The 26,217-nt window shown below is 36.8% G+C and overlaps 1 protein-coding gene across 3 annotated transcripts in view; it reads right to left on the reverse strand.

The window, feature by feature from the left end:
• The window catches only part of REV3L (REV3 like, DNA directed polymerase zeta catalytic subunit), a 173,092-nt gene that overhangs the window by 84,359 nt on the left and 62,516 nt on the right, over positions 1 to 26,217 (reverse strand). For all 3 annotated transcript variants that reach the window (XM_037065055.1, XM_037065056.1, XM_037065057.1), the window contains exons 4-9: positions 22,155 to 22,315; positions 18,139 to 18,235; positions 4,630 to 4,724; positions 4,006 to 4,110; positions 2,880 to 2,964; positions 2,645 to 2,793 (exon numbers count right to left, since the gene is read on the reverse strand). In XM_037065055.1, the coding sequence (XP_036920950.1) occupies positions 2,645 to 2,793; positions 2,880 to 2,964; positions 4,006 to 4,110; positions 4,630 to 4,724; positions 18,139 to 18,235; positions 22,155 to 22,315 (692 nt within the window). The remainder of the gene's footprint in view (positions 1 to 2,644; positions 2,794 to 2,879; positions 2,965 to 4,005; positions 4,111 to 4,629; positions 4,725 to 18,138; positions 18,236 to 22,154; positions 22,316 to 26,217) is intronic.

Below are 26,217 nucleotides of genomic sequence, written 5' to 3' on the forward strand. Positions count from 1 at the left end.
GTGTAAGTCTAGATGGGGGAAAATATCTCTACAACATATATAACTGTAAAGGCTTTATATCTAGAAAACAAAAAAAACTCTTACAAATGAGTAAGAAAAAGACTAATGACCCAATAAAAAACAAAGAACACCAACAAGCAATTTCCAGATAAAGAAATCCAAGTGCTCAAACTTATTAGAAATCAGGAAATACAAATTAAACTAAAAAGATACCATTTCAAAGAATCAAAATGGTTTTGTATCTGACATTTTCCAATGTTGTTGAGGAGGTAGGGAAATACAAGTTCTAACATACTGCAAAAATATAATCTTTGGTACATTTTATAGAACCATTTTGTAACACTGGCATTACTACTATAATGTTACCATATCTCAAAATCTGAAAAATTAAGCACTAAAAATAAAGGGGTTATAAGAGAAAAATGTTAAGGCAAAATTTGCCTAATTGTGTGACCAGAGCACTAACAAAATCAATAATTGGTATAGGGGAGATAATTCTGACCAGTTAGGAGGCAGCTCAGCATGGCTGGAGGCTGTCATAGTGAATATTAAAACCACAAAGAAAATAATAGTATGGAAATGCTGGGCACCTTTTGATTACAGAGAGCAGGTGGCAGATGCTAAAACAAAGCAAATGGAAGAGCTCTGAGAGAAGACTGACATAAAGGTGAACTCAGGAGATGGTGCAACCTGCCATTAGTCAGAGGTGGCACAGTGCTGGCATTCAGCTCTTACAGGGAGAGGAAGATCTGGGTGTGGATATTCATTTTCAGCTGCTTAATACAGTCAAAAGCCCCGGCTTCCAATGCAGCACTGAAAAAGGGCCTTTTCCTTTTATGCTGAAGGCCATAATTCTACTCCTGCTAGTGTGTCTCCCCTTGCCTAGAAAAACTGCATATGAAACAATGTGACTTCTAAGTGAAGCTTTCATTATTCTCTTGTTTCCCAATTATCTATAAAGTAATTGCACCACAGAAATCCTACCAGAACACAATAGTACACTACATACACCTTAAAACTTGGCAAATTTCACTTCTACATATCTCTTGTAGAGAAACTCTTACACATTCACAACACTGATGATAGATACAAAATGACAGATACAACACTGTTATTAACACTGCTAACATGAAAACTATCTAATAGTTGTAGAGAAACCAATAAATTTGTTTAGTCTTACAAAGGAATACTAATAACCAGTAGCTAAAATGAGTGACCTAGAAATGTATATAAACGAAGATAGATTTCAATGTTGTAATATTGACATAAAAATACTCAGCATAATTAGTAATGAGGGAAATGATCATTAAAACCATGAGATGCAATTTCACACACACTAGTATGTCTGTAAAAAAAGACAGATAATAACAAGTGTTAGTGAGGATGGAGGGTCACTGGACCTCTCACATATTGCTGGTGGGAATGTAAAACAGTACTGTCACTTTAGAAAACAGTTTTGGCAGTTCACTAAAGCATTAAACACAAAGTTGCCAAATGATCCGGCAATTCCACTCCTTGGTATCTACTCAAGAAAAATGAAAATATATATCCACACAAAGACTTACATTACAAATGTTCCTAACAGCACTGTCTTTAAGAGCCAAAGAATGAAAACAACTCAAATATTCACCAACTGGTGAATGAATTAATAAAATATGGTATAGCCATACAATGCAATAATACTATTCAACAATAAAAATACTTATAGCCCTGGCTGGTGTGGCTCAGTGGATTCAGTGCTGGCCTGTAAACCAAAGTTGTTGGTTCAATTCCCAGTCAGGGCACGTGCCTGACTTGTAGGTCAGGCACCCAGTAGGGGGCATGCAAGAGGAAACCACATATTGATGTTTCTCTCCCCTCTCTAAAAATAAATAAATAGAATCTTAAAAAAAATAAAACCTTTAAAAAATACTTGTAGCTACAATATAGATGAACCTGAAAATGTTATGCTGAGTGAAAGAAGACACAAAAAATTGCATATCATATTTCATTTATTTATGTCCATTCATTTATATGTGCCCAGAAAAGGTAAATCTTGGAAACAGTGATTGCAAATGGACACAAAATCTTTCCAGGTAAAGAAAATGTTCTGAAACCAAATTATGCAGATGTTTGTAGAGTTCTATGAATTTGGTATCAATCATTGAATTATACACTTAAAATGAGTACATTTTGTGTTATGTAAATTATACCTTAATTAAGTTGTTAAAAATATGTCGAATAAAAAAACAAGTTTTAATCTATGACGAGTAGGGTATCATTATGTAAAATCTAAAATAATAGTATAATGTTGTAGGCATACATACAAGGTAGGGTACTCATATGGATAATAATACAATAATTAATAAATACAGTAATATAACATACTGTTTCTTGTACTCACAACTGTAAACCTACTTTTGCCCCATGTTATATATAAAAAAATATAACATCATACAGGGTAACAGTCTGCACCAACTACAGAATAATGCTTACCTCTAGAGATGAAAAAAAAGTAAATGAACGGGAGAGAGGTTTTCGCTATATCAATTATGTTTATTTCTTAGGGGGAAAAAAGAAAAACAGCAAATACAACCAAATACTAATATCTCAGTGCTAGATATACAGTCTGTTAGGGTATTTTCTGCAAAACTGAAAACCTCACCTTTGCTCAATTCTGTGTCTTTGTGGACTTCTACCATATTAGCTGGTGTACAATGAAGAACTTCGGGAGACAGAACCTCAGAGTGCAAGGTTAACTCAGCAGAGAACTCCTGGGATCCATCGCTGTAGTCTACAGATCCTGATAACGTTCTGTTTAATTAAAACACATCCTTTATGATAAACTAGATAACAAAGCAGTAAAATAGTTCTAAGATCTATAATAAATAAGCACTTACACAGAGAAATCATTCTGTTTGAGAATTTCCTGAAGTCTCTTCTGAAATTTTTTTTCACTTTCTGTTGCTGGCACAAACCTGCGATCTTTGAATTTTAAAAGTGCATTAAGAAAAATGTAGATAGCAAATGAATGAAATCTTTTCTTTTCTCCTAAAATAGCTTTTAAAATAGCAATTTCCTATCCTTCTCTTGACACATATAACACCACCTAAAAGTAGTTCTATTATAAAAACAAACAAAAGAGAAATGGTCATTACTGAAGCTATATAATTAAGCACTTAAAGTCACTTCAAGATTAAGTTTTGCAATTATAACTTAAATCTAACTCAGAAAAACACTGCTCTCTACATATACATGTACCATACACTGAAACTAGAAATTTTCCCTCATAAAACATTTCTACTTTAAAAAGCACTGAAAATTTATCAAAGTATGCATTTAAAATTTATCAAAATATTTTTAATATCCAAGACACTATAATAAAATTTTGAAATTTTAATTACACTTCAGTATAAGCTTACTACTGTATTTCAAATTCTTTTGCTCTGTGAATTGTCTTTTATTCTTTTACCTTTTATTTAATATTTTTGTTGTGTCCATGGCATTTATTTAAGCCCCCTCAAGTTCTTTTTGAAGTAGCAGGGTTTAATACTAAATAAAATGAGTGTTTTCTTCAGAGGTCTAGAAGATGATCAAAGTGAGAGTTTGTGTGATATACTGGGATAATAATTTGGGGCCATATTTCATGGGTACATTTTTAAAGCTGAATAAACACAGTATTTCTAAGTTGGGATTCATAATCTTCTATGAGTATTCTGTAGCTCATTTAGAAATACAGAAGGTTAAAACATACTACAGAATGAAAAAGGGACAAAAATGCGAGACAGGAGGACATAGGTATGGTGAAAACCAAGGACGACGAAGACGCTAATTTCTTATGGGAAAACAGACAATGAGTGACTTTGGAGGTAACGAATTACTGGTTTGGAGCAATGACAATAGAAAGACATGGAAAACTTGAAAAGTAAATTTTAAGGTCAAGGTAAAAACTCAATGGCTTAACCTTTTCTATTAAACTGTCTTGTTTAAAAAATCATTTAAGAGCACTATTTGATTTATGTATACCTTGTGATTCAGGTTGGCTAATTTGTGAAGTTTCATTTCTGTTTCTTCGCCGTTGCTTTTCATCTTCCCATATAGCCTGCAGACCAGGGTTTCCACCAATTTGAGCTGTAATCACAATAATACTTCACTACTACAGGGTTAGATTAAAAAATACTGTCTCTTAAGAAAAACGATTATCTTCTTTGTATAATAAAGTAGACAAGCTATTCCAACCTACATTTCTTATGCTACTGTTTTTAGTTTTCTTCCCAGTGGTTGGATTCACACATTTATGGATAGCCAGTAGACCTAAGACCTGGCATATATTCTAAATATTAAAAGTCAGATTATATTAATTTTTAAAATACTGGCTAATTTACTTGTAACATTTACTGTAGGTTTGTGAATGTGCAAACATACTACATAAATGAAAATATAAATAAAGAATAATGACTATCATCAGAGGAAAGAAGCAATCTTTGTAACATTAGGTATTCTCCTTCCATAACATCTTACATCTCCCATAATGTTTTCCTCTCTATTATTTTACTCTACTTTGGTCATTAATTTTTACAAATAAAAACATATTAAGAATAACTATATATACATACATACATTTTTATATATATATATATATATATATACCTTCAATGTCCAGCCGATTTAAGATATCAGCAGCTACAGCATCTACTTCTAATTCACATGTACTCTGTGGTTCAACACCTTCCAGTATTAATGAACTGTATTAAAAACATACCAAAAAACCACAGTGATTATATAAGAGCAAATTTTCTAAAGTTTTTTAATACAATTTTTTATGTTTAGGTGGTAAGCAGAAAAGTCAGTGATATATTAATTCACAAGTATTCATAACATAATAGATATTGCATATATACATACAAAGAAATAAAAACCAGGAAGAGAAAAATATAAAAAACACAACTATATATACAATTCAATTGAGATACATTTGCAGTACATTCTACACATTTAGGTTCGTTATATTTTATTTATTTATTTTATTTATTTTTAAAATATATTTTATTGATTATACCATTACAGTTGTTCTATTCCCCCCCTTCAATCCCCTCCACCCACACCCTCCCTCCCCCACCATTCTCCCCTCCTTAGTTTATAACCACGTGTCTCAAGTTCTTTGGATTCTATATTTCCCCCACTATTCTCGCCCTCCCCCGTATCTATTTTCTGCCTACCATCTATGCTATTTTCTGTGCCTTCTCTCCTCTTCTCCCCCTCCCACCCCCCTGTTTCTAACCCTCCATGTGTTCTTCATTTCTATGGTTCCACTCCTGATCTAGCTGTCTTCTTGGTTTGCTTTTGTTTTAGGTGTGGTTGTTAATAACTGTGTGTTTGCTGTCCTTTCACTGTTCATCTTTTTCATCTTCTTTTTCTTATATAAGTCCCTTTAGCATTTCATATAATAAGGGCTTGGTGATGATGAACTCCTTGAACTTGACCTTATCTGAGAAGCACTTTATCTGTCCTTCCATTCTAAATGAAAGTTTTGCTGGATAAAGCAATCTTGGCTGTAGGTCTTTGGATTTCATGACTTGGAATACTTCTTTCCAGCCCCTTCTTGCCTGTAAGGTCTCTTTTGAGAAATCCGCTGACAGTCTGATGGGTACTCCTTTGTAGGTGACTGTCCCCTTATCCCTTGCTGCTTCTAGGATTCTCTCCTTCATTTTGGTCTTGGCTAATGTAATTATGATGTGCCTTGGTGTGTTCCTTCTTGGGTCCAACTTCTTTGGGACTCTCTGAGCTTCCTGGATTTCCTGGAAGTCTATTTCCTTTGCCAGACTGGGGAAGTTCTCCTTTATTATTTGTTCAAATACGTTTTCCACTCGTGGCTGTTTCTTTCCCCCTTCTGGTACCCCTATAATCCGGATGTTGGAACGTTTAAAGATGTCCTGGAGGTTCCTAAGCCTCTCCTCATTTTTTTGAATTCTCATTTCTTCATTCCTTTCTGGTGGGATGTTTTGTTCTTCCTTCTGGTCCATTCCATTGATTTGAGTCCCCGTTTCCTTTCCATCACTATTGGTTTCCTGTGCATCTCCCTTCATTTCAATCAGTCCAGCCCTCACACGTTCTTCTAATTTGTAACTTTGTTCCTCTAATTTGTGACTATAATCAACCAGTTCTGTGAGCATCCTGATAAATAGTGTCCTGAATTGTGCTTCTGAGAGGCTGGCAATTTCTTGGTCGCTGAGAGTTATTGGCTCTGGGACTTTGAGTTTTTCTTGTGCCATCTTTCTGGTTGTTTGTGCCTGTTCCATAGCAGGATCAGAGCCCTAAAGTGTTCACCAGAGCAGGGCAACTCAGTCGCTGGGTTGTGACGTTTTAGGTGGGGGCGGGGTCAAAGAGGGACAATGGCTCTCACTCGTCTTGCAGGGCAACTAAGTCGCTGGGTTGTGACGCTGTATGTGGGGGCGGGGTCAAAGAGGGACTCTGGCGTCCTGTCCGCCGCTGGCCGCCACGGCCCTCACCGGTGCCGCAGTTGCTGCCGGTGCCGCAGTTGCTGCCGTCACCGGGCCCACGCGTTTCGTCCCACTGCTCGCGAGTGTGCCACCGCCGTCAGCCCTCGCCCCCTGGGGCCTGCGTGGTCTGTCTCACTGTGCGCGAATATGCGCTCGCGGTCTGCCCCGCACCCCAACTGGTTTCCGTCTGCCTGCGCGCCTGGGTCGGGGGCCCTGTCCTGCCCGACCCTGCTCGCTGCTGGCTCCGCTCCTCTTACCGTCCCCGTTGAACAGTTAGATGTAGTCGGACTTCCGTATAATTCAATTTTCTGTCCTTTGGTTGTGTCTTTGTTTCTCCAAACCTTTGTTGTATTCAAACTTGGTTGTGGGAGAAGGCACAGTGTTTCCACCTATGCCTCCATCTTGGCGGAAGTCCAGGTTCGTTATATTTTATATACAAGGAACGTACAATATTTCAGCACGTGGGCCATATCCAGTCCAGAATGGGATTACAGAGGATAACTAAGAGATGTATCAAAAACCATACAGATACGTAATCATTTGCCCAGAGGCATCTTTCTCAGCAATCACAGATTGTTTAAAAAATAAGGAGATGGGGATGGGCATGGTGGGGAGAAATGGAGACAACTGTACTTGAACAATAATAAAAGAAAATGAAGAGAGAATATGCAACAACAGGGGAGGTGAGTATACTGAAAAGTGGGCAAATGATACAATTACTGCTAAGTTGGCGAATGCTTTAAAATTCTCCCTAACTACAGATTTGAGAAACCATGTGTTCAATAGTAGGATCGTAGCTAGGAAATATAATACCACAAAGTCATTAATTTTTATGAGAACTGTTCCTGTTAATGTGCTTTGACTCAAGAGTTTGTTATTTTTTTTTTAATCAGAACCACAAAAAAAGATTAGGACACCACATAACTGGTCCTGCTTGACAGAATAAACATACAAGTACCTTCTAGGGTGAATCCCAGTTATGCATTCCAAACTTTAGATGTCCTACCAATACAGACATCAAATGAAAATGAGAGAACCATGATTTTACTAGAAAGTGGGTGATAGCAGATTTCATTCACATTTGTATCTGAAAATTTGTTTTTCTTTTTTTAAAATTTATTTATTTTTTATTTAATTCTTATTCAAGTACAGTTTTCTGTTTTATATTCCCTGCCTTGCCCCCCCAGTGCTCCCCACCTCCCTCCCATTTCTGCCCCCCACCTTAATTATTGTCCATGTGTCCTTTATACCTATTCATGTGAGTCCCTCTCCTTTTCCCCTGAAAAATTTTTTAATGTTTTAGAAGAAATCCATTAGCAAAACCTCATTTTCCATAGTCTGTCCATAAGGAAATTTTGATGAAACATTAGAAATTAATTTGTTAAACCACAGAATTCTTACAATTCAAATACATATACATGTATATACAGATACAAACATAAAACATATCTTTATCATTGATAGAAAAGAAACATATTAGCCAACCTATCATATATACCCATTTCAGTTTCAAAAAACTAATTCCTCAATGCTATCTTCTTCATTCGTATAATTTAACAAAATCAATTTTGCCATAAAATGACATACTAGATAAAGAGTTTATGGTCAACAATTTTCTCCTTATAATAAAAAATTTCACAAGTTTTGGAAGAACTATATTGTGAATTTCAAAGGTAAATTTTTGAGGAGTAACACGTCTGTGACAAAGGATGGAAACAATAATGTCAAAAGAATACAATCTCACAGTAGAAATTTACAGCAATTTCTTGACCTTAATACAAGACTATTTTAGACATTCAGAACAGGTGATCCTAGGGAAATGAACTACTTTTCAGAATTAAAATTTTCCAGTACATAGAAAGAGTGAGTAAAAAGTTTGAGTCAGTAAATACATTCATTTTAAGCCATGAAAGATAAGAGATAACCATGGTAGACAACTGTACCTCTCTGAACACTTCTGTTCATAGCTTAACAAAACAGTCCTACTAATTACAATCAGTGACAATGGAGCTGAGACATCTGTAATTAAAAAAAATTCTGCAGACCATTCTGAGGAGCAGCCAGGGTTGAGATTACTGTAGTAGATTCCATTTTTGTGGGTTCAACGCTCCAGTAAATGATCCTGAAGGTCTATGATATGTGGTAATTGGCAATGAGCTAGTAAGTAAGGTTAGTAGAGCTGCTAACTCAGCACTCTCCCCTCATTATGGGTTTGTTATTTGTTATTATGCTCTATGTTATGGCCCTTGTAATGTTTGTGAAAGGACAAAAGCATTTCTTTTTTAAAAAAAGGTACAGACAAGGTGCTAGCACTGGGGATGGAGATGAGACTAATAAAATCTAAAAGTAATGATTTATGGCAACTTTTTGACATTATGTTATCTGTACTTTGTGAAATTATGGATTTTCATGTTTAATATAATAAAAGCATCCCCAAAACACAAAATATAGGTTAATATGAGACAAAAATATGTAGCTATCCCACACTTAAGTTCTAATTCTGAGTACCTTGTCTAATTTTACTGGTTTATCTATTTATATCTTTGCTTATAATGTGTCAACTCTTAATAAAATAGTATCCTTAAAAACATTCTAAAATTCAAACTTTTCAATATAACACACAGGGTTTCCCCAAACTCACTCATTACCAGTGAAGCTTTACTACAGTATTATTACCTAACCAGAAAGATATATGTTCATTTTTTAAAATTTAAATATTTCTATTTATTTATTTTTAGAGAGAAGGGAAGGATGGAGAAAGAGAGGGAGAGGAAGATGGATATGTGAGAGAAACATCATCTATCTGCTGCCTCTCTCATGCCCTCAACAAGGACCTGGCCTGCAACCCAGGCATGTGCCCTGACTGGGAATCAAACCAGTAACCTTTTGGTTCACAGGCTGGCACTCAATCCACTGAGCCACACCAGCCAGGACAAGATGTATGTTCAAAAAGGGCTTGAAATACACATAAACTTTGACTTTAGCTTGATTTTAAAAGTTACTAAATGTAGAACTTTGAAAACCAAGGGATCTACAGAATAGATACAATTCTTGGGTTAAGTTGATTTGTTCCAATTTTAGGGAGACGGAGGGACTGTATCATAGGTATGAAAGAATGAGACAAGTACCTTGATGGTCACTTTGCTCTGGACTGACTAGAACTGATGTAAATAATATTCTCTCTTAAACTTACTACCATTTCAACATGATTATAAAAACAACTCCACTGTATCTGAGAAGGAACCAAGAAGTACATAGGAATATATGTGTATGTGTATGTGTGTGTTTATCAAACAGTCTTGATACTTGTTAAGCTGAATCAAGAGGTAAGGCAAATCACTGTCCACATCACTTTAAAGTCATAAGTTTCATTCTGGGATAACACTCCAATCAGAAAACATATTTCTATCATTACTTAGTGATATTCTTTCTTTTTTTCTTTTCTTCCTTTTTTTGTTCCCTTGTTTATTTTATTAGTTTCCACATATAAGTGAGATCATATGGCATTTATATTTCACTGACTGGCTCATTTCAAAGTCTCCAGTTCCATCCATGCTGTTACAAAAATTAAAAGTTCCAAGAGGGAAGATGGCGGCGTTGTAAGAGGGAGCAGATTCCACTTCCCCCCACAAATGGGAGAAAAATCTGGCCGATCTACAGAGGAACAGAACAAAGAGCCAAGAGCACCACAGCATATATGAAAATAGATAAAAAATTGTAGCAGACATTGAAAACCCAGACAGTAAGGAGACTGCTTCGGGACAATAAGGGCCCTGGGATCAGCCTGGGAACCAGGGAGGCTGCAGCCCCAGGCCCCACGCTTGGCCACAGGGCTCTTAGGAGAGGGCTGGGTGAACTGCTCCCTCCCCAGCCAAACAAGGATTGAGCAGCACTGGGAGAGACTTTGTTGCTTGAAGTTGCAGAGAAGGGAATAAGGACTAAGTGGCAAACATACACAGGCTGTGAGCACCCACGCAAAGCCCTGGGAAGAGTGAGTGCCCTAACCTGTGCCACCAGAGGTGGCCTGGCCATGCACCTGTGCCGGCAACCCAGGGAAAGTGTGCTTTGTGGAACACCTGGAGCCCACACCGGTAAACCCAGGGAGAGCAAGCACTCAGCAGGAAACTGGGGGTGAGAACTGGGGGTGAGCTCGTGCTTATTTAGCAAGGCTCAGATCCCATACCCAAGGTCCTGCGGAGACTACCAGGCTAGCCCTGGGGAGAATACACGAGAGGATGACTGAGCACTGAACAGGAAAGGAGAAAAGCTATACCAACTGCCCCTTAGCCTGCTGCAGCCAGCAAGACCAGAAAAACCGGTTTGGCCAGTTTGAAGCCAGCAAGAGGGTTTTTTTTTTTTTGTTTCTTTGATTTTTTAAAAGTATCTTTTTTGTTTTTTAATTCTTATTATTTTTATCTCTCGATTCCTTTTGCTTCTCTACCCTTCTTTCTAGTTTTAGTCCTTCTTCCTTCCTTCCTTTTTTTCCCTTTTTCTTTTTAAATATCCGTAAGTGAGAGAAAAAAGACCAGAGTTGGACCCAAAGAGGGGGCATCGCAACAGCTGAGACAGTGAGACAAATTTCACTTTGATATTACAGAGAACCTGCAAGTTATTGCTTATTTATAATATTATTTTTTCATTATTCTTACATCTTTTATTTTAATAGCATTTTTTTGTATTCCTCTTCTTTCTGTTTAGTCTTCTTTGCTTGGCTGGTTATATTGTATTGTTCGACAGGTTTCCCCTGTTAGTTCATTCATAGTATATTGCTAATGTACTGTCCTTCACTTCACTTGTGTTCCATTAGCACACTACTCAAGGGCCTATGCTCCCTATTCTTGTTATCTAGATCTCATAGATTCTGTCATATGATTGTTGCTCTAATATTATTGTAAATAATAGCTGTTCCATACAATTGTAAATATTGCATAACACCCCTCCCAGATCTTAACCCGCTTCACGGTTTTCTGAACTCTATTACGGTAGTGGTTAACTCTATTCTCTCACACACTACAACTATTTACTATTCTTTACTCTCACCTTACCTCAGAATCTGACCTCCCACAACCTCACTGCTTTCTAGATGCGACTCATAATCCTTCCCTCCCCAACAAGAGTCTTATCTTCTTTCCATCCTTTCTAAAAAGTGGCTACTTGGGTGGAATATCACGGTTAACACTATACATAGTGAAAGGACCTCCTATCTCTTCTTTACCGGCTGCTACTGTAAAAAGCATAGAATACTCTCTTGCTGTCTTAAACCATTTTGCCTACCCCTCCAACTGATCACAAAAAAGAGTAGGTGGAAGTGGTGAACACCAGGATACTCCAAGGAGACTGCACCACTGAATCTCACAGGTATTCTATCACAGAAGTTCACACCATAAACCCAGGCACCCAGAACATCAATTTAAGAAGCTGAAGCTAACAAGAAGAGTCTCACAAACAATGGGAAGACAAAGAAACAATCCCCAAATGAAGAGAAAGGAAGAAGCCTCAGAAAGAATGCTAGATGAAATAGAGGCAACTCAACTATCAGATATTGAGTTCAAAGCAACAGTTATCAGGAAGCTCAATGAGCTCACAGGGAATTACCAGAAACTATAGGGGAACTACAACAAACTCACTGCAAACTATATCAACATTAAAAGGGACACAAACTATCAACAAGGGCCAAGAGGAAATGAACACAATATCTGAACTGAAGAACACAGTAGAAGGAATCAAAGCAGGACAGATGAAGCAGAAGATTGGATCAGTGAGCTGGAGGACAAAGTAAAAAAAACCCAGAGAGAGCAAGAGGCTCAGAAAGAATGAAGAGGGATTAAGATAAATGCAAGACAATATGAAATGTAATAATATCTGTATATTAGGGATATCAGAAGGTAAAGAAGAAGAGCAAGGGGTAGAAAACCTATTTGAAAAAGTAATGATGGAAAACTTCCCTAATTTGATGAAAGAAAAAGTCACACAAATCCAGGAAACACAGAGTCCCAATCAAGAGGAACCCAAAGAGGCCCGCCTCAAGACAGATCATCATTAAAATGGCAAAATTTCAAGACAAAGAGAGAATCTTAAAGGCAGCAAAGGAGAAACAGGAAGTAACATACAAGGGAGCCCCAATAAGGTTAGCAGCAGACTTCTCAATGGAAACACTCCAAGCCAGAAGAGAATGGCAAGAAATATTCCAAGTAATGAGAACCAGAGGTCTGCAACCAAGGCTACTTTACCCAGCAAAGCTTTCAATCAGGATAGAAGGCCAAATAAAAAGCTTCCCAGACAAAAGAAGTCTACAAGAATACACCTCCACAAAAGAGGCTAGAGGGCCTGCTTTAAGGTAAGGAAGGAAAAGAGAGAGAGAGAGGAACACAGGTATGGAAATGGCAATGAATAAGTACCTATCAGTAATAACCTTAAATGTAAATGGATTAAGTACTCTAATCAAAAGACACAGAATAGCTGAATGGACAAGAAAACATGACCCGCACATATCCTGCTTACAACAGATCCACCACAGGACAAAAAACCTACATAGGCTGAAAGTGAAGGGCTAGAAACAAATTTTCCAAGCAAACGGACAAGGAAAAAAAGTCATGGTAGCAATACTCATATCAGACAAAATAGACTTCAAATAAAGGGCCATAAAGAGAGACCCAGAAGGTCACTTCATGATACTCAAAAGAAGAATCCACCAAGAAGACATAAACATTGTAAATATATATGCACCCAATGTAGGAGCACTCAAATACATAAAGAAAATCTTAGAGGACTTCAGGAAAGATACTGACAGCAACACAATTATAGTAGGGGATTTTAACACCCCACTGTCAAAAATGGACAGATCTTCTCAACAAAATCTCAATAAAGATATTGTGGCATTGAACAATGCCCTAGATGAAATGGACTTAACTGATACATATAGAGCTCTCCATCCCAAAGAAGCTAAATACACATTCTTTTCAAATGCACATGGAACATTTTCAAAATTAGACCACATGACAGGACACAAAACGAGCCTCAACAAATTCAAGAAAATTGAAAACATACCAAGCATTTTCTCCGATCACAAGGGACTGAAACTAGAAACCAACCCCAAGGAAAAAACCCTAAAACAATCAAAATCATGGAGATTGAATAGCATGCTATTGAACAACGAATGGGCTAAGAATGAAATTAGAGAAGAAATCAAAAAGTTTCTGGAAACTAATGAAAATGAACTCACGACAACCCAAAACTTTTGGGACACAGTGAAGGCAGTCCTGAGAGGGATGTTCACAGCAATACAGGCCTACCTAAAAAACAGAAACATTTCAAACAAACAACTTAACTCTAAAGCCTGCAAGAACTCGAAGAACAACAAAGACAGCCCAGAGCAAGTAGAAGGAGGGAAATAACCAAGATCAGAGCAGAATTAAATAACACAGAGACTAAAAGCACAATTCTAAGAATCATTGAATCCAGGAGCTGGTTCTTTGAAAAGATAAACAAAATCGACAAGCCTTTAAGCAGGCTCATCAAGAAAAAGAGAGAGAAGACCCAAATAAACACAATCAAAAACAAAAGAGGAGAAATTACAACTGATACCACAGAAATACAAAAGGATTGTAAGAAATTACTATGAAGAACTACATGCCAAGAAACTTGAAAACCTAGGTGAAGTGGACAAATTTCAAGAAAAATATAATCTGCCAAAACTCAATGAAGAAGCAGAAAGCCTGAACAGACCAATGACAGCAGGTGAAATTGAAGCAGTAATCAAAAAACTCCCGACACACAAAAGCCCTGGACCAGATGGTTTCACAGGAGAATTCTACAAAGCTTTTAAGGAAGAGCTAACCCCTATCCTTCAATTGTCTTCAAAGACAATTCCAAAAAATCCAAAATGATGGAAGACTCCCAAACTCTTTTTATGAAGCCAGCATCATCCTAATCCCAAAACCAGATAAAGACAAGACAAAGAAAGAAACCTTTAGGCCAATATCGCTGATGAACTTAGATGCTAAAATCCTCAACAAAATATTGGCAAACTGCATCCAACAATACATTAAAAAGATCATACACCACGACCATGTGGGATTCATCCCAGGAATGAAAGGATGGTTCAATATTAGCAAATCAGTAAATGTAATACATCACATAAACAAAAGCAAAGACAAAAATCACATGATCATATCAATAGATGCAGAAAAAAGGTTTGATAAGGTATAGCACCCATTTATGATAAAGGCACTCAGCAAAGTGGGAATAGAGGGAGCATTCCTCAGAATAATAAAGGTCATATATGAGAGACCTACAGCCAACATCATACTCAATGGGCAAAAACTAAAATCTTTTCCACTAAGATCAGGAACAAGACAAGGTTGTCCACTTTCACTGCTTCTATTCAATATAGTACTGGAAGTTTTAGCCACAGCAATCAGACAAGAAAAGGAAATAAAAGGCATCCAAATTGGAAAGGAGGAAACAAAACTGTCACTGTTTGCAGATGACATGATAGTGTATAGACTTGGACAAAAAACTGCTTGACCTAATAAGTGAATTTGGCAAAACAGAGAAATAAAAAGTCAATATCCAGAAATCAAAGGCATTTTTGTATACCAACAATGAAACAGCAGGAGCAGAGATCAAGGAAAAATCCCATTTGATATAGCAAAAAGAAAAATAAAATACCTAGGAATAAACCAAACCAAACCAAAGAGGTAAAAGACCTGTATTCAGAAAACTACACAACACTGAAGAAAGAAATTAAGGAACACAAAAACAAATGGAAACATATACTGTGCTCATGGATTGGAAGAATTAACATCATCAAAATTTCTAGACTACCCAAAGCAATTTACAGATTCAATGCAATACCTATTAAAGTACCAATGGCATATTTCACAGACATAGAACAAACACTTCAAAAATGTATATGGAACCATAAACAACCCTGAATAGCTGCTGCAATTTTGAGAAAGAAGAGCAAAGTAGGGGGGATCACAATACCTGATACCAAACTGTATTACAAGGCCACTGTAATCAAAACAGCCTGGTGCTGGCATAAAAACAGGCACATAGACCAATGGAACAGAACAGAGAGCCCAGAAATAAACCCAAGTCTCTACAGTCAATTAATATTCGACAAGGGAGCAGCAACATAAAATGGAGTAAAAATAGCCTCTTCAACAAATGGTGTTCGGAGAACACCATTGTTTTGCACACTGGACAGCCATGTACAAAAAAAAGAAACTTGAAGTATAAAGGACACATGGGCAACAACTAAGGGGGGTGGAAATGGGAGGGAGGTGGGGAGCACTAGGGGAGTGGGCTGGGATGGGAGTAAAAAAGAGAAAACTGTACTTGAACAATAATTAAATAAAAATAAATAAATAGAATAAAATAAAAAAAATTTTTTTAAAAACTTGAGCACCAACTTACACCATACATAAAAATAAATTCAAGGTGGATAAAAGATTTAAATATAAACAGTGATACCATTAAAGTCCTAGAGGAGAACATAGGCAGGAAAATCTCAGATATTTCATGCAGCAACATTTTTACTAGAGCAAGGGACATAAAGGAAAGAATAAACAAATGAGATCTCATCAAAATAAAGCTTCTGCCCAGCTAAAGAAAACAGTATTAAAACAAAAAGAGAACCAACCATATGAGAAAACATATTTGCAAATGATACCTCAGACAAGGATTTAATCTCCAAAATACATAAAGAACTTACACAATTCCACTCTAAGAAGACAAGCAACCCAATTAAAAAATGGGCAAAGGACTTGAACAGACACTCCTCCAAGGAGGACATATAGAGGATCCAGAGACACATGAAAAGATGCTCAGTATTGCTAGCTATCAGAGAGATGCAAATTAAAACCACAATGACATACCACTTTGCACCAGTCAGAATGGCCATCATAAACAAAGCAACAGACAACAAGTGTTGGAAAGGATATGGAGAAAAGGGAACCCTAGTGCACTGTTGGTGGGATTGCAGACTGGTACAACCACTATAGAATGCAGTATGGAATTTTCTCAGGAAACTAAAAATGGATCTGACTTTTGACTCAGCAATTCCACTGCCAGGATTATATCCTAAGAACCCTGAAACACCAACCCAAAAGAACCTATGCACCCCAATGTTCATAGCAGCACAATTTACAATAGCCAAGTGGTGGGAACAACCTAGGTGCCCATCAGTAAATGAATGGATCTAAAAACTATGGTACATATACAAGATGGAATTCTATGCAGCAGAAAGAAAAAAGGAGCTCCTACCCTTTGGGACAGCATGGATGGAACTGGAAAGCATTATGCTAAGAGAAATAAGCCAGGCAGTGAAAGACAAATACCATATGATCTCACCTTTAACAGGAACCTAAACAACAAAACAAGCAAGCAAGCAAAATATATCCAAAGACACTGAAATACAGAAGAGCCTGACAGTGACCAGAGGGGAGAGGGAAGGGAATTTCAGGGGAAAAGGCGTAAAGTTTACAGGAACAATTATAAAGGACACATGGACAAAAACTGGGGATGGGGGGGTTGGAAATGGGATAGGAGTAAAAGACAGAAAACTGTACTTGAACAACAATTAAAATAAAATTAAAAAAAATAAATAAAATAAGAGTTTCTTATTTTTTTACTGCTGCAGAGTATTCTGTTGTGTAAAACATTTACACCACATTTTTTATCCACTCATCTACTAACGGACACTTAGGCTGTTTTCAGATCTTGGCTATTTTAAGTAATGCTGCTATGAGCACATGAGCATAGCATATTCTTCCAAACTGGCCTTTCTTTAGTGATATTCTTTCTTAATTTTAGATACTAAAAAAATCCCAGGTAAATCTATAATATGGAAATTCTGTTAAGTACATATTAAGACCTTAAACTACCTAAATTATGCTGTAAAAACATATTTTGATAGTTTATCTTTGACTGATTAATAATTCTCATTTTCCTTTCATGAAATAAAAATAAAGTCATTTGAACACTTTTTCCAACTTGCATTTTTCATAAAAAAGCATCACATGACATACATGCAGTGAAAAGAGGAAAACCATCACCACCCTGTCAATACCCAATTGATCAATAGAAGAATCAAGAAAGCCTGGGCAATGCCTTGTGGTATGAAACAGAAATCCCTCCGAGTTCCGGGTAGATAAAGCTATTACTAATAATTTTTATAGGTACTGATTACCTACCTGCTTTATGGTAGGAAAATCTAAATGTTTAGAATACGTTAACTTCCTCAAAATAAATTAATAAAATAGTCTTATAAATAATAAAACAGTCAAAGGAAATCACAGATTATATTATTCATACTCAGTGTGTCACCCCACTTTTCCTCACCAATATTTAGTATTTAGAAATTTAAAGGGTTATTTTTACTAAATGAATTTACTATTTAGGTTTTCAATTGATATTTTATTATGTGATTGTTACTTGACAAGTTATAGGGTATCAATTTAGAATGTTCCATGAAGATAAATGTTGGAGAGAAGTATAAAAATTTACATCTGGAGACCTTTTATTAATTAAATGATAATTAGGTATATTATCATGGTCTCTTTTTAAAATGTACGGTTCTTTGACGATAACCACTAATTTCTGAGTACAGTCAGATACATGCAAAGAAGTTTTCTTCTTTACAACATCAACTAACCTTGGTATTTCATTTTCTTCCCACCGAAACAAGGTACCAGTAAGAGAATTTCCTGGTAGCCGATCCTTGTAAGATCCAGTTGCACACAATGAATCACCTGGGAATAGAAGAGTAAAAGGGAATAATTTTAATTTGCATATAATTACTTTTTAAGTAAATAATATATAACCTATATGACTAGTTCCTAAAAAATTCATACATCCCTAGGAATGTGTATGCACAGTTGAGAGTAAAGGTTCCAAACTAAGAAGGGAAAGAAGTATTCACACTATATGCTCATGGGAGAAAAATGGCTGCAAGACTTTCATACTAGAATAAAATACACTTAAATAGGCTATTCTGATAGGTATGCTTAAAATCTCATTTTAGCCCTGGCTGGTGTAGCTCAGTGGATTGAGCGCGGGCCTGCGAACTAGATATTCGCGGTTCGATTCCCAGTCAGGGCACATGCTTGGGTTGCAGGCCAGTTTCCAGCAGGAGCCAGTTCCCTGCAGGGGATGCACGAGAAGCAACCATACATTGATGTTTCTCTTCCTCTCTCCTTCCCTTCTTCTCTAAAGATAAATACAATAAAAATATTTAAAAAAATCTCATTTTATAAATAAAGATGGATTAAAATTTTTATAGACTTTAATCCAAATTCCTAGGATATTCTGTGTAAGCTTCAATTAAAATTCTAGTGGAAATCAGATCCAGATAAAATTCAAAACATACTTTAATACTAACCCCTGAAAAAAAAAATACACAATGCATTCCAGAAGTAATGGCAGTACAACAGTGAGTGGAAACCTGGGACATATACATATACAATCTGACCAACAGTTGAAAGGATGACTTACTTGCTTAGTCATCCCAGTTTCAGAAAATGAGTCCAAGGGCCATGCTTTGGAAGTAGTCTCTAAATTTTAGTAATTTTTCTGTGATCTCTTATGGAAATTTAAATTTTCAGATAAGAAAAAGCTTGAATCCTGACATTATGAAAAATATTAAATTTGTAATCCTTTCTAGTTAAATGTAATACTTTGATTTTCTTACTTGGCTGGCTGGATCACAAAATATTATAATTAGACTAAGATCAGGACTTCCGCCAAGATGGAGGCATAGGTGGAAACACTGTGCCTTCTCCCACAACCAAATTTGGATACAACAAAAGTTTTGGAGAACCAAGACACACCCAGAGACCAGAAAACCGAATTATACGGAAGTCCGACAGCTACGAACCGTTCAACGGGGACGGTAAGAGAGGCAGAGCCAGCAGCGGAGCAGGGTCGGGAAGGACAGACCTAGGAGCGCAGGCAGCCCGGACCTAGTCAGGGTGCGGGGCAGACTGACCAAGGTCGCACATTCACGCGCAGTGAGACGGACCACGCAGGCCCCAGGGGGCGAACCCAGGGGTGGAGGGCTGACAGCGGTGGCACACTCGTGTGCAGTGGAGTGGGGCGCATGGCCCTGGTGACGGTGGTGGCTGCGGTGCTGGTGGGGGTTGCTGCTGCGGGCGCCAGAGGGAAGCCATTGCCCCCCTTTGACCCCGCCCCCACATACAACATCACAACCCAGCGACTCAGTTGCCCTGCTCTGGTGAACACTTTAGGGCTCTGATCCTGCTATGGAACAGGCACGAACAACCCAAAAGATGGCGCAAGAAGAACTCAAAGTCCCAGAGCCAATAACTCTCAGCGACCAAGAAATTGCCAGCCTCTCAGAAGCACAATTCAGGACACTATTTATCAGGATGCTCACAGAACTGGTTGATTATAGTCACAAATTAGAGGAACAAAGTTACAAATTAGAAGAACGTGTGAGGGCTGGACTGATTGAAATGAAGGGAGATGCACAGGAAACCAATAGTGATGGAAAGGAAACGGGGACTCAAATCAATGGAATGGACCAGAAGGAAGAACAAAACATCCCACCAGAAAGGAATGAAGAAATGAGAATTCAAAAAAATGAGGAGAGGCTTAGGAACCTCCAGGACATCTTTAAACGTTCCAACATCCGAATTATAGGGGTACCAGAAGGGGGAAAGAAACAGCCACGAGTGGAAAACGTATTTGAACAAATAATAAAGGAGAACTTCCCCAGTCTGGCAAAGGAAATAGACTTCCAGGAAATCCAGGAAGCTCAGAGAGTGCCAAAGAAGTTGGACCCAAGAAGGAACACACCAAGGCACATCATAATTACATTAGCCAAGACCAAAATGAAGGAGAGAATCCTAGAAGCAGCAAGGGATAAGGGGACAGTCACCTACAAAGGAGTACCCATCAGACTGTCAGCGGATTTCTCAAAAGAGACCTTACAGGCAAGAAGGGGCTGGAAAGAAGGATTCCAAGTCATGAAATCCAAAGACCTACAGCCAAGATTGCTTTATCCAGCAAAGCTTTCATTTAGAATGGAAGGACAGATAAAGTGCTTCTCAGATAAGGTCAAGTTCAAGGAGTTCATCATCACCAAGCCCTTATATGAAATGCTAAAGGGACTTATATAAGAAAGAGATGATGAAAAATATTAACAGTGGAAGGACAGCAAACACACAGTTATTAACAACCACACCTAAAACAAAAGCAAACCAAGAGGACAGCTAGATCAGGAGTGGAACCCTAGAAATGAAGAACACATGGAGGGTTAGAAACAGGGGGGTGGGAGGAGGAGAAGGGGGGAGAAGGCACAGAAAATAGCATAGATGGTAGGTAGAAAATAGATAGGGGGAGGGCGAGAATAGCGGGGGAAATATAGAATCTAAAGAAGCTGAGACACGTGGATATAAACTAAGGGGGGAGACGGGTGGGGGAGGGAGTGTGTGGGTGGAGGGGAATGAAGGGGGGAATAGAACAACTGTAATGGTATAATCAATAAAATGTATTTAAAAAAAAAGACTAAGATCAGGTATTACCAGTTTCGTTATTTCAACAAACACATATCTTCACAACTAATTCTCCCCTATACAGTTTATGTATACTTTAGCACATTTCCCTAAAGAACTTGGAAACTAATATATATTATATATAATTTTTTTCAACTGAGGATGTGTAAAAATACAATATAAAATACCTCTGTGGTACTCAGAATATTTACATAAGTACTTCTATTATACGTCACGTTAACAAATATAGCAATTAGTAATTTGCATTTCATTTAAAAACTGGTTATATAACTGAATACTGAGACAAAATTATATATGCATATATAATATTAAAATTTCTAACTTCTTCACTTTTGAATTTACCTCAATTTTGAAAGTAAAACTACATTATGTAAACATTAACTTATCTTATAAGATGTTGTTATGCATATATATAATATAAATATTAACTTGCCATTAAGTTTACTAGCAGTTTAACTGTCATGTCTGAAATAACATGACAAAATAAAATACAAAAACTAACTCATCTATTCTTTCTATGATTTTAGTGTAACCTATTATCTTACACAAAACAAAACAAAAACCTGAGGGCTATTTAGTATAATGAATTAAGGTATAAATTTTATTTCATCATACTTGCAATTTCCCTGCTTTTAATTTCTCCCAACTAAATTTCATGTATTTCTGCCTTTGGATTATAAAACTTTTCCATAGTAAACAAAACAAAGCAAAACAAAAACCCTTCTAATTATCATTCCAATACTTATCTAGCTTTTATATCTCAAATAAATGGCTTACATATATTTGTTAATTTAAAATTTTCTCATGCTTTTCACCTATTGGAAACAAACCTTTGTGGGGTTACTATTACAGGTATTGAGAATGTTCTAAATTTGATTGTGGTGATGGCTGCATAATCCTAAAACCACTAAATTTTCCATTTTAAATGAGTGAATTGTGTGGTATGCAAATTATACCTCAATAAAGCTGTTACAAAAAATTTCAACTGAGATTCTTTTCCTAATAAACTCTAATACCCTTTTGTACATTTTATTCTTTATCCACTCAGTGATTATACAATATATATTATTTTACAAATCATCAATTACATAACCTTGTTTTAATGCTTTAATTTGAATTGAGAAATTAACCTTACTTTTCCTTCTTGCTTTTCGGAACTTGACAGCAGCCAGATTTATTAAATTCATTCCATATAGATTGTAGTCAATGAAGAGCTGTAGGAGGTAGGGAATATGCGCTTCATGAGGCTGAAAAAATTTATTCATTATGGCTCCACTTTGCAAGAGTTCACATATCCTAAATTAGGAAAAAAATTATATAATAAAATTATGTTTCTTAGGAAGTTAAGTGAAACAATAATACTAGTAGAGAATAAAACATCATATTGGCATTCAAATTTTAACTCCAATTTACTGAAAATTTGTATTTTGGAAGAAATTAAAAGCTTTAATCAAATTATAGAGTAAGCTGCATGCTCTGAAAGTGACAAAAACCTTAGATGAAGAGTATTTTTCTCCATTTTTGAAAATGTTTACTGATTTTTAGAGAAGGTAGATGCAGGGGCGGGGGGGGGGAGAGGGAAGGAGGGAGAGGGAGAGTGAAAGAGAGAAACATCAGTTGTTAGGCTCCTATATGCGCCCCACCTGGGGACTGAACCTGCAACGTAGGTATGTGCCCTGACTAGGAATCAAACCCCCAACCCTTTGGTGTACGGGGTGGCACTCCAACCAAATGAGCCACACCAGCCAGGGCAAAAGTATCTTGACTTTTAAAATTAGTTTAATATTAACTATTGGGTTTACCAAAAAGTTCATATGGTTTTCTCTGTAAAATAAAAGACACATTTTTCATTTTCACCAATAACTGTATTGATTTGAGTATTTTGTGTATGTTGGCTATCTCCCACTTGGTATAAGCCCGACTGTTTTCAATTAATGTCTTGATTTCATCACTACCAACTTCAACTGGTCTACCAGACCATGGAGCATCGTCTAGAGAGAAATCTCCAGCATGAAACTTCACAAGCCACTTTTGACACATTCCATTAATCACAGTACCTTCTCTACATGCTGCACAAATCTGTTTTTGTGTTTCAGCTGTGTTTTAAGCTTTCTTGAAATAATAAAGCATAATATGCAGAAAATGTTGATTATTTTCTTCCACCTTCGATATTAAAATGGCTACATAAAAATTCACCAATTTTGGTAAGTTTTTTTTTAAATGCACACTGACAGGACAGTTGTCACAATATGATCTAACAAAGTTATTATCCTTTAAAGATTTTATTTATTTATCTTTAGAGGGGAAGGGAAGGAGAGAGGGAGAGAAATATCAATGTATGGTTGCCTCTCATGTCCCCCGCTGGGAACTGGCCTGCAACCCAGGCATGTGCCCTGACTGGGGATCGAACCGCGATCCTCTGGTTCGAAGGCCGTGTTCAATCCACTGAGCTACACCAGCCAGGGCTGAATGAAATTAAAGATAACTAAGCAGTACTAGAGCCATCTTACAGAAAAAAGAAACATACAAACTTTTTGGCTAATCCAATATTTTGAAAAAGACAAAATGTCAAAAAGGTTTTTAAAGTAAAACTTTTCTTTTAAAAATTCAGAAAATTTTTTGAAAGCAGAAAGGTGAAATGACCAAATTAGCTAGAGAATGCACAACTCTAGTGAGTGAGAGGCTACTGTGGAAAAACTAAGATGATGGTAATTTTAATAAGAATAAAAAACAGTGTTGATTCAGGAGATACACAAGAAATATATGTCAGAAATTGATGGCTAACTAGATGTGAGGGATAAGGCAGAATATATATTATGGAGTTGACTATAATGCCTAGATTTCTTGCTTAAGCAGTTAGTTGGTGGTGTTGCATTTATTGAAATAGAATGGAAGAAAACAGTCTTCTGGGGGGAATTTTTTTCAGAGGGAAAATAAAGATAAACTGAGTTTTAGACATACTGGGGTTTAAGTATAATGGGGTAAATCAGGCAGATTTTTAAGAAAATATTGAAAATAAATGATAATGGAGATGAAGATAATAATTTTATTAACACATTAAAGGCAGCTAAGATAATTTTAAGCACTAGGTACTGGATACTGTATTAAGTGCTTTTAATATTTAATTTCAAGTAATCCCCACTACAAACTGATGGTACTATCATCCCTATTTTAAAAACAGAGAAACTGAGTCTTAGAACCCCAAGGAACAATCACAAATGTTAAAGGACAAACCAACAAAGTGGCATAGATATAAACTGATGAAGTATGAGAAAAACAAGATATAAATAAATATAAATATATATATATATAACAACATTTGGGATTATTTTAAGGTAGCATAAGAACTGACATGAGGTCAAGGGTAAGGACAGAAAGGTTAATTTAACAACATCAGTGAAAGCAGTTTCAGAAGAATGGTTGGGGTGGAAGCCATACTGGAGTAAGTTGAAGAGTTAATGGGAAGTAAAAAACTGGATACACAAAGAATAGATAAACCCTCAGGGAGAATAATTACAAGTACCAATGCATGTGTTATGTGTGGGGAAAGGAGATAGGGATAACTAAGAGATGAAGAAAAGGACAAAGAGGGTGGATCTTGAGCTTTGGAGGTAAGGGAGAGAATCACTTTCACCGATACAGGTAGTGAAAAGGAGAGAACGGATGTGAATAGAATCTGAGGGTCTTTGATAGAAAATTAAGAGAGCTTTATTCCGGTGGTTCTGGAACTTTTCGGTTCCAGGAACTCTTTTCACTCTCAAAAATTACTGACAGCATCAAAGAGCTTTTGTGTGTGATTTATATCCATTGATATTTACCATATTAAAAGTTAAAACTGACAAATTTTAAAGAAACCTATCTACTAATTTAAAAATAATAAACTTATCTTAACATTATTTGTTTAAAAAACTATATTTTCTAAAACAAAAAACAAGCTAATGAGAAAAGAATAATTGTTTTACATGTTTGCAAACTTCTGTTTTAGTAGAAGATAGATGGAACCTCACAACTGCTCTGCTCAACCTATTATGACATTTTGTTCAGCCTCACACAGATATGCAGTTGGAAAAAGGAAGAATAACTAAGCTTTACAGATAAATGTTGATTTTCTTTGATACAATATGGAAAAGCAGTAGAATGGTAGTTTCTCAAAGGTTAGCAACAATGTGAAGTTTGAAACTATACCAACAATTTCAGTATTATGTTACATTAAAATCTACTGATCTATATTACACTTTAAATACTTTTACGCATGTAGGATTTTCTAACATCACACACTGGTCATTTTGAAAATACAGATCCATGAAGTTAAACTGATCTTCTAAATGTTGATATATTTCATTAAACAACATGAAAAAAATTATTTGTTAACATCATCTGTCTCATCAGAAAAATCTCTTTTTCTAAAAAAAACCATTTTATTTACTTATTTTTAGAGCGAGGGGAAGGTAGGGAGAAATAGAGAGAAACATCAATGTGTGGTTGCATCTCATGCACCCTGAACTGGGGGCCTGGCCTGCAACCCAGGTATGTGCCCTGACTGAAAATCAAACTGGCGATCCTTAGTTTGCAGACTGGTGCTCAATCCACTGAACCACACCAGCCAGGGCAAATCTCTTACGTATGGGGAGCTATTCAAGTTCACAATACTGGACTTCTAGTCAGGATGGTGGAAAGAGGTAAACGTGGTACTCAAATCTTCCCACAACCACATCAAAAATACAACCAAACTACAGAACCACCACCATTTAGAACTACCTGAAATTTAGCTGAATGAAAGTCTACTACTAAGGATTTAAAGAAGAAGCCACACTGAGACTGGTAGGAGAGGTTGGGATGCAAAATAGGATGATCTCAACCCATGTGTGGCAGTTTGAAAATGGGAGAGATATCTTGACTATGAAAGCCCTCTCTGAGGAGTAAGGGGGTCCCAGCCCCACATCAGACCTCCCCAGCCCAGGGTTCCAGTGCCAGGAAGTCCCCATAACTTCTGGGTGTAAAAAATAGCAGGGATTGTAGCTGAGTGAGACAGAGGGCTTCTGGAGTCTTAGACAGTTCCTCTTACATGGCCCATGCATAGACTTACTCAGACTCACTCTTTCTGAATTCTAGCACTGGGGCAGCACCTTGAAAGGCACCAGAGACATACTCGGAAAAACTGAACTGTCAGTCATCAGGGTAAGAGCTGGGGAGGGGAC

This window comes from Sturnira hondurensis, unplaced genomic scaffold, assembly GCF_014824575.4.
Source record: "Sturnira hondurensis isolate 20B ecotype Veracruz unplaced genomic scaffold, ASM1482457v3 Scaffold0015596, whole genome shotgun sequence".
In the NCBI taxonomy this organism is placed as follows: Eukaryota; Metazoa; Chordata; class Mammalia; order Chiroptera; family Phyllostomidae; genus Sturnira; species Sturnira hondurensis.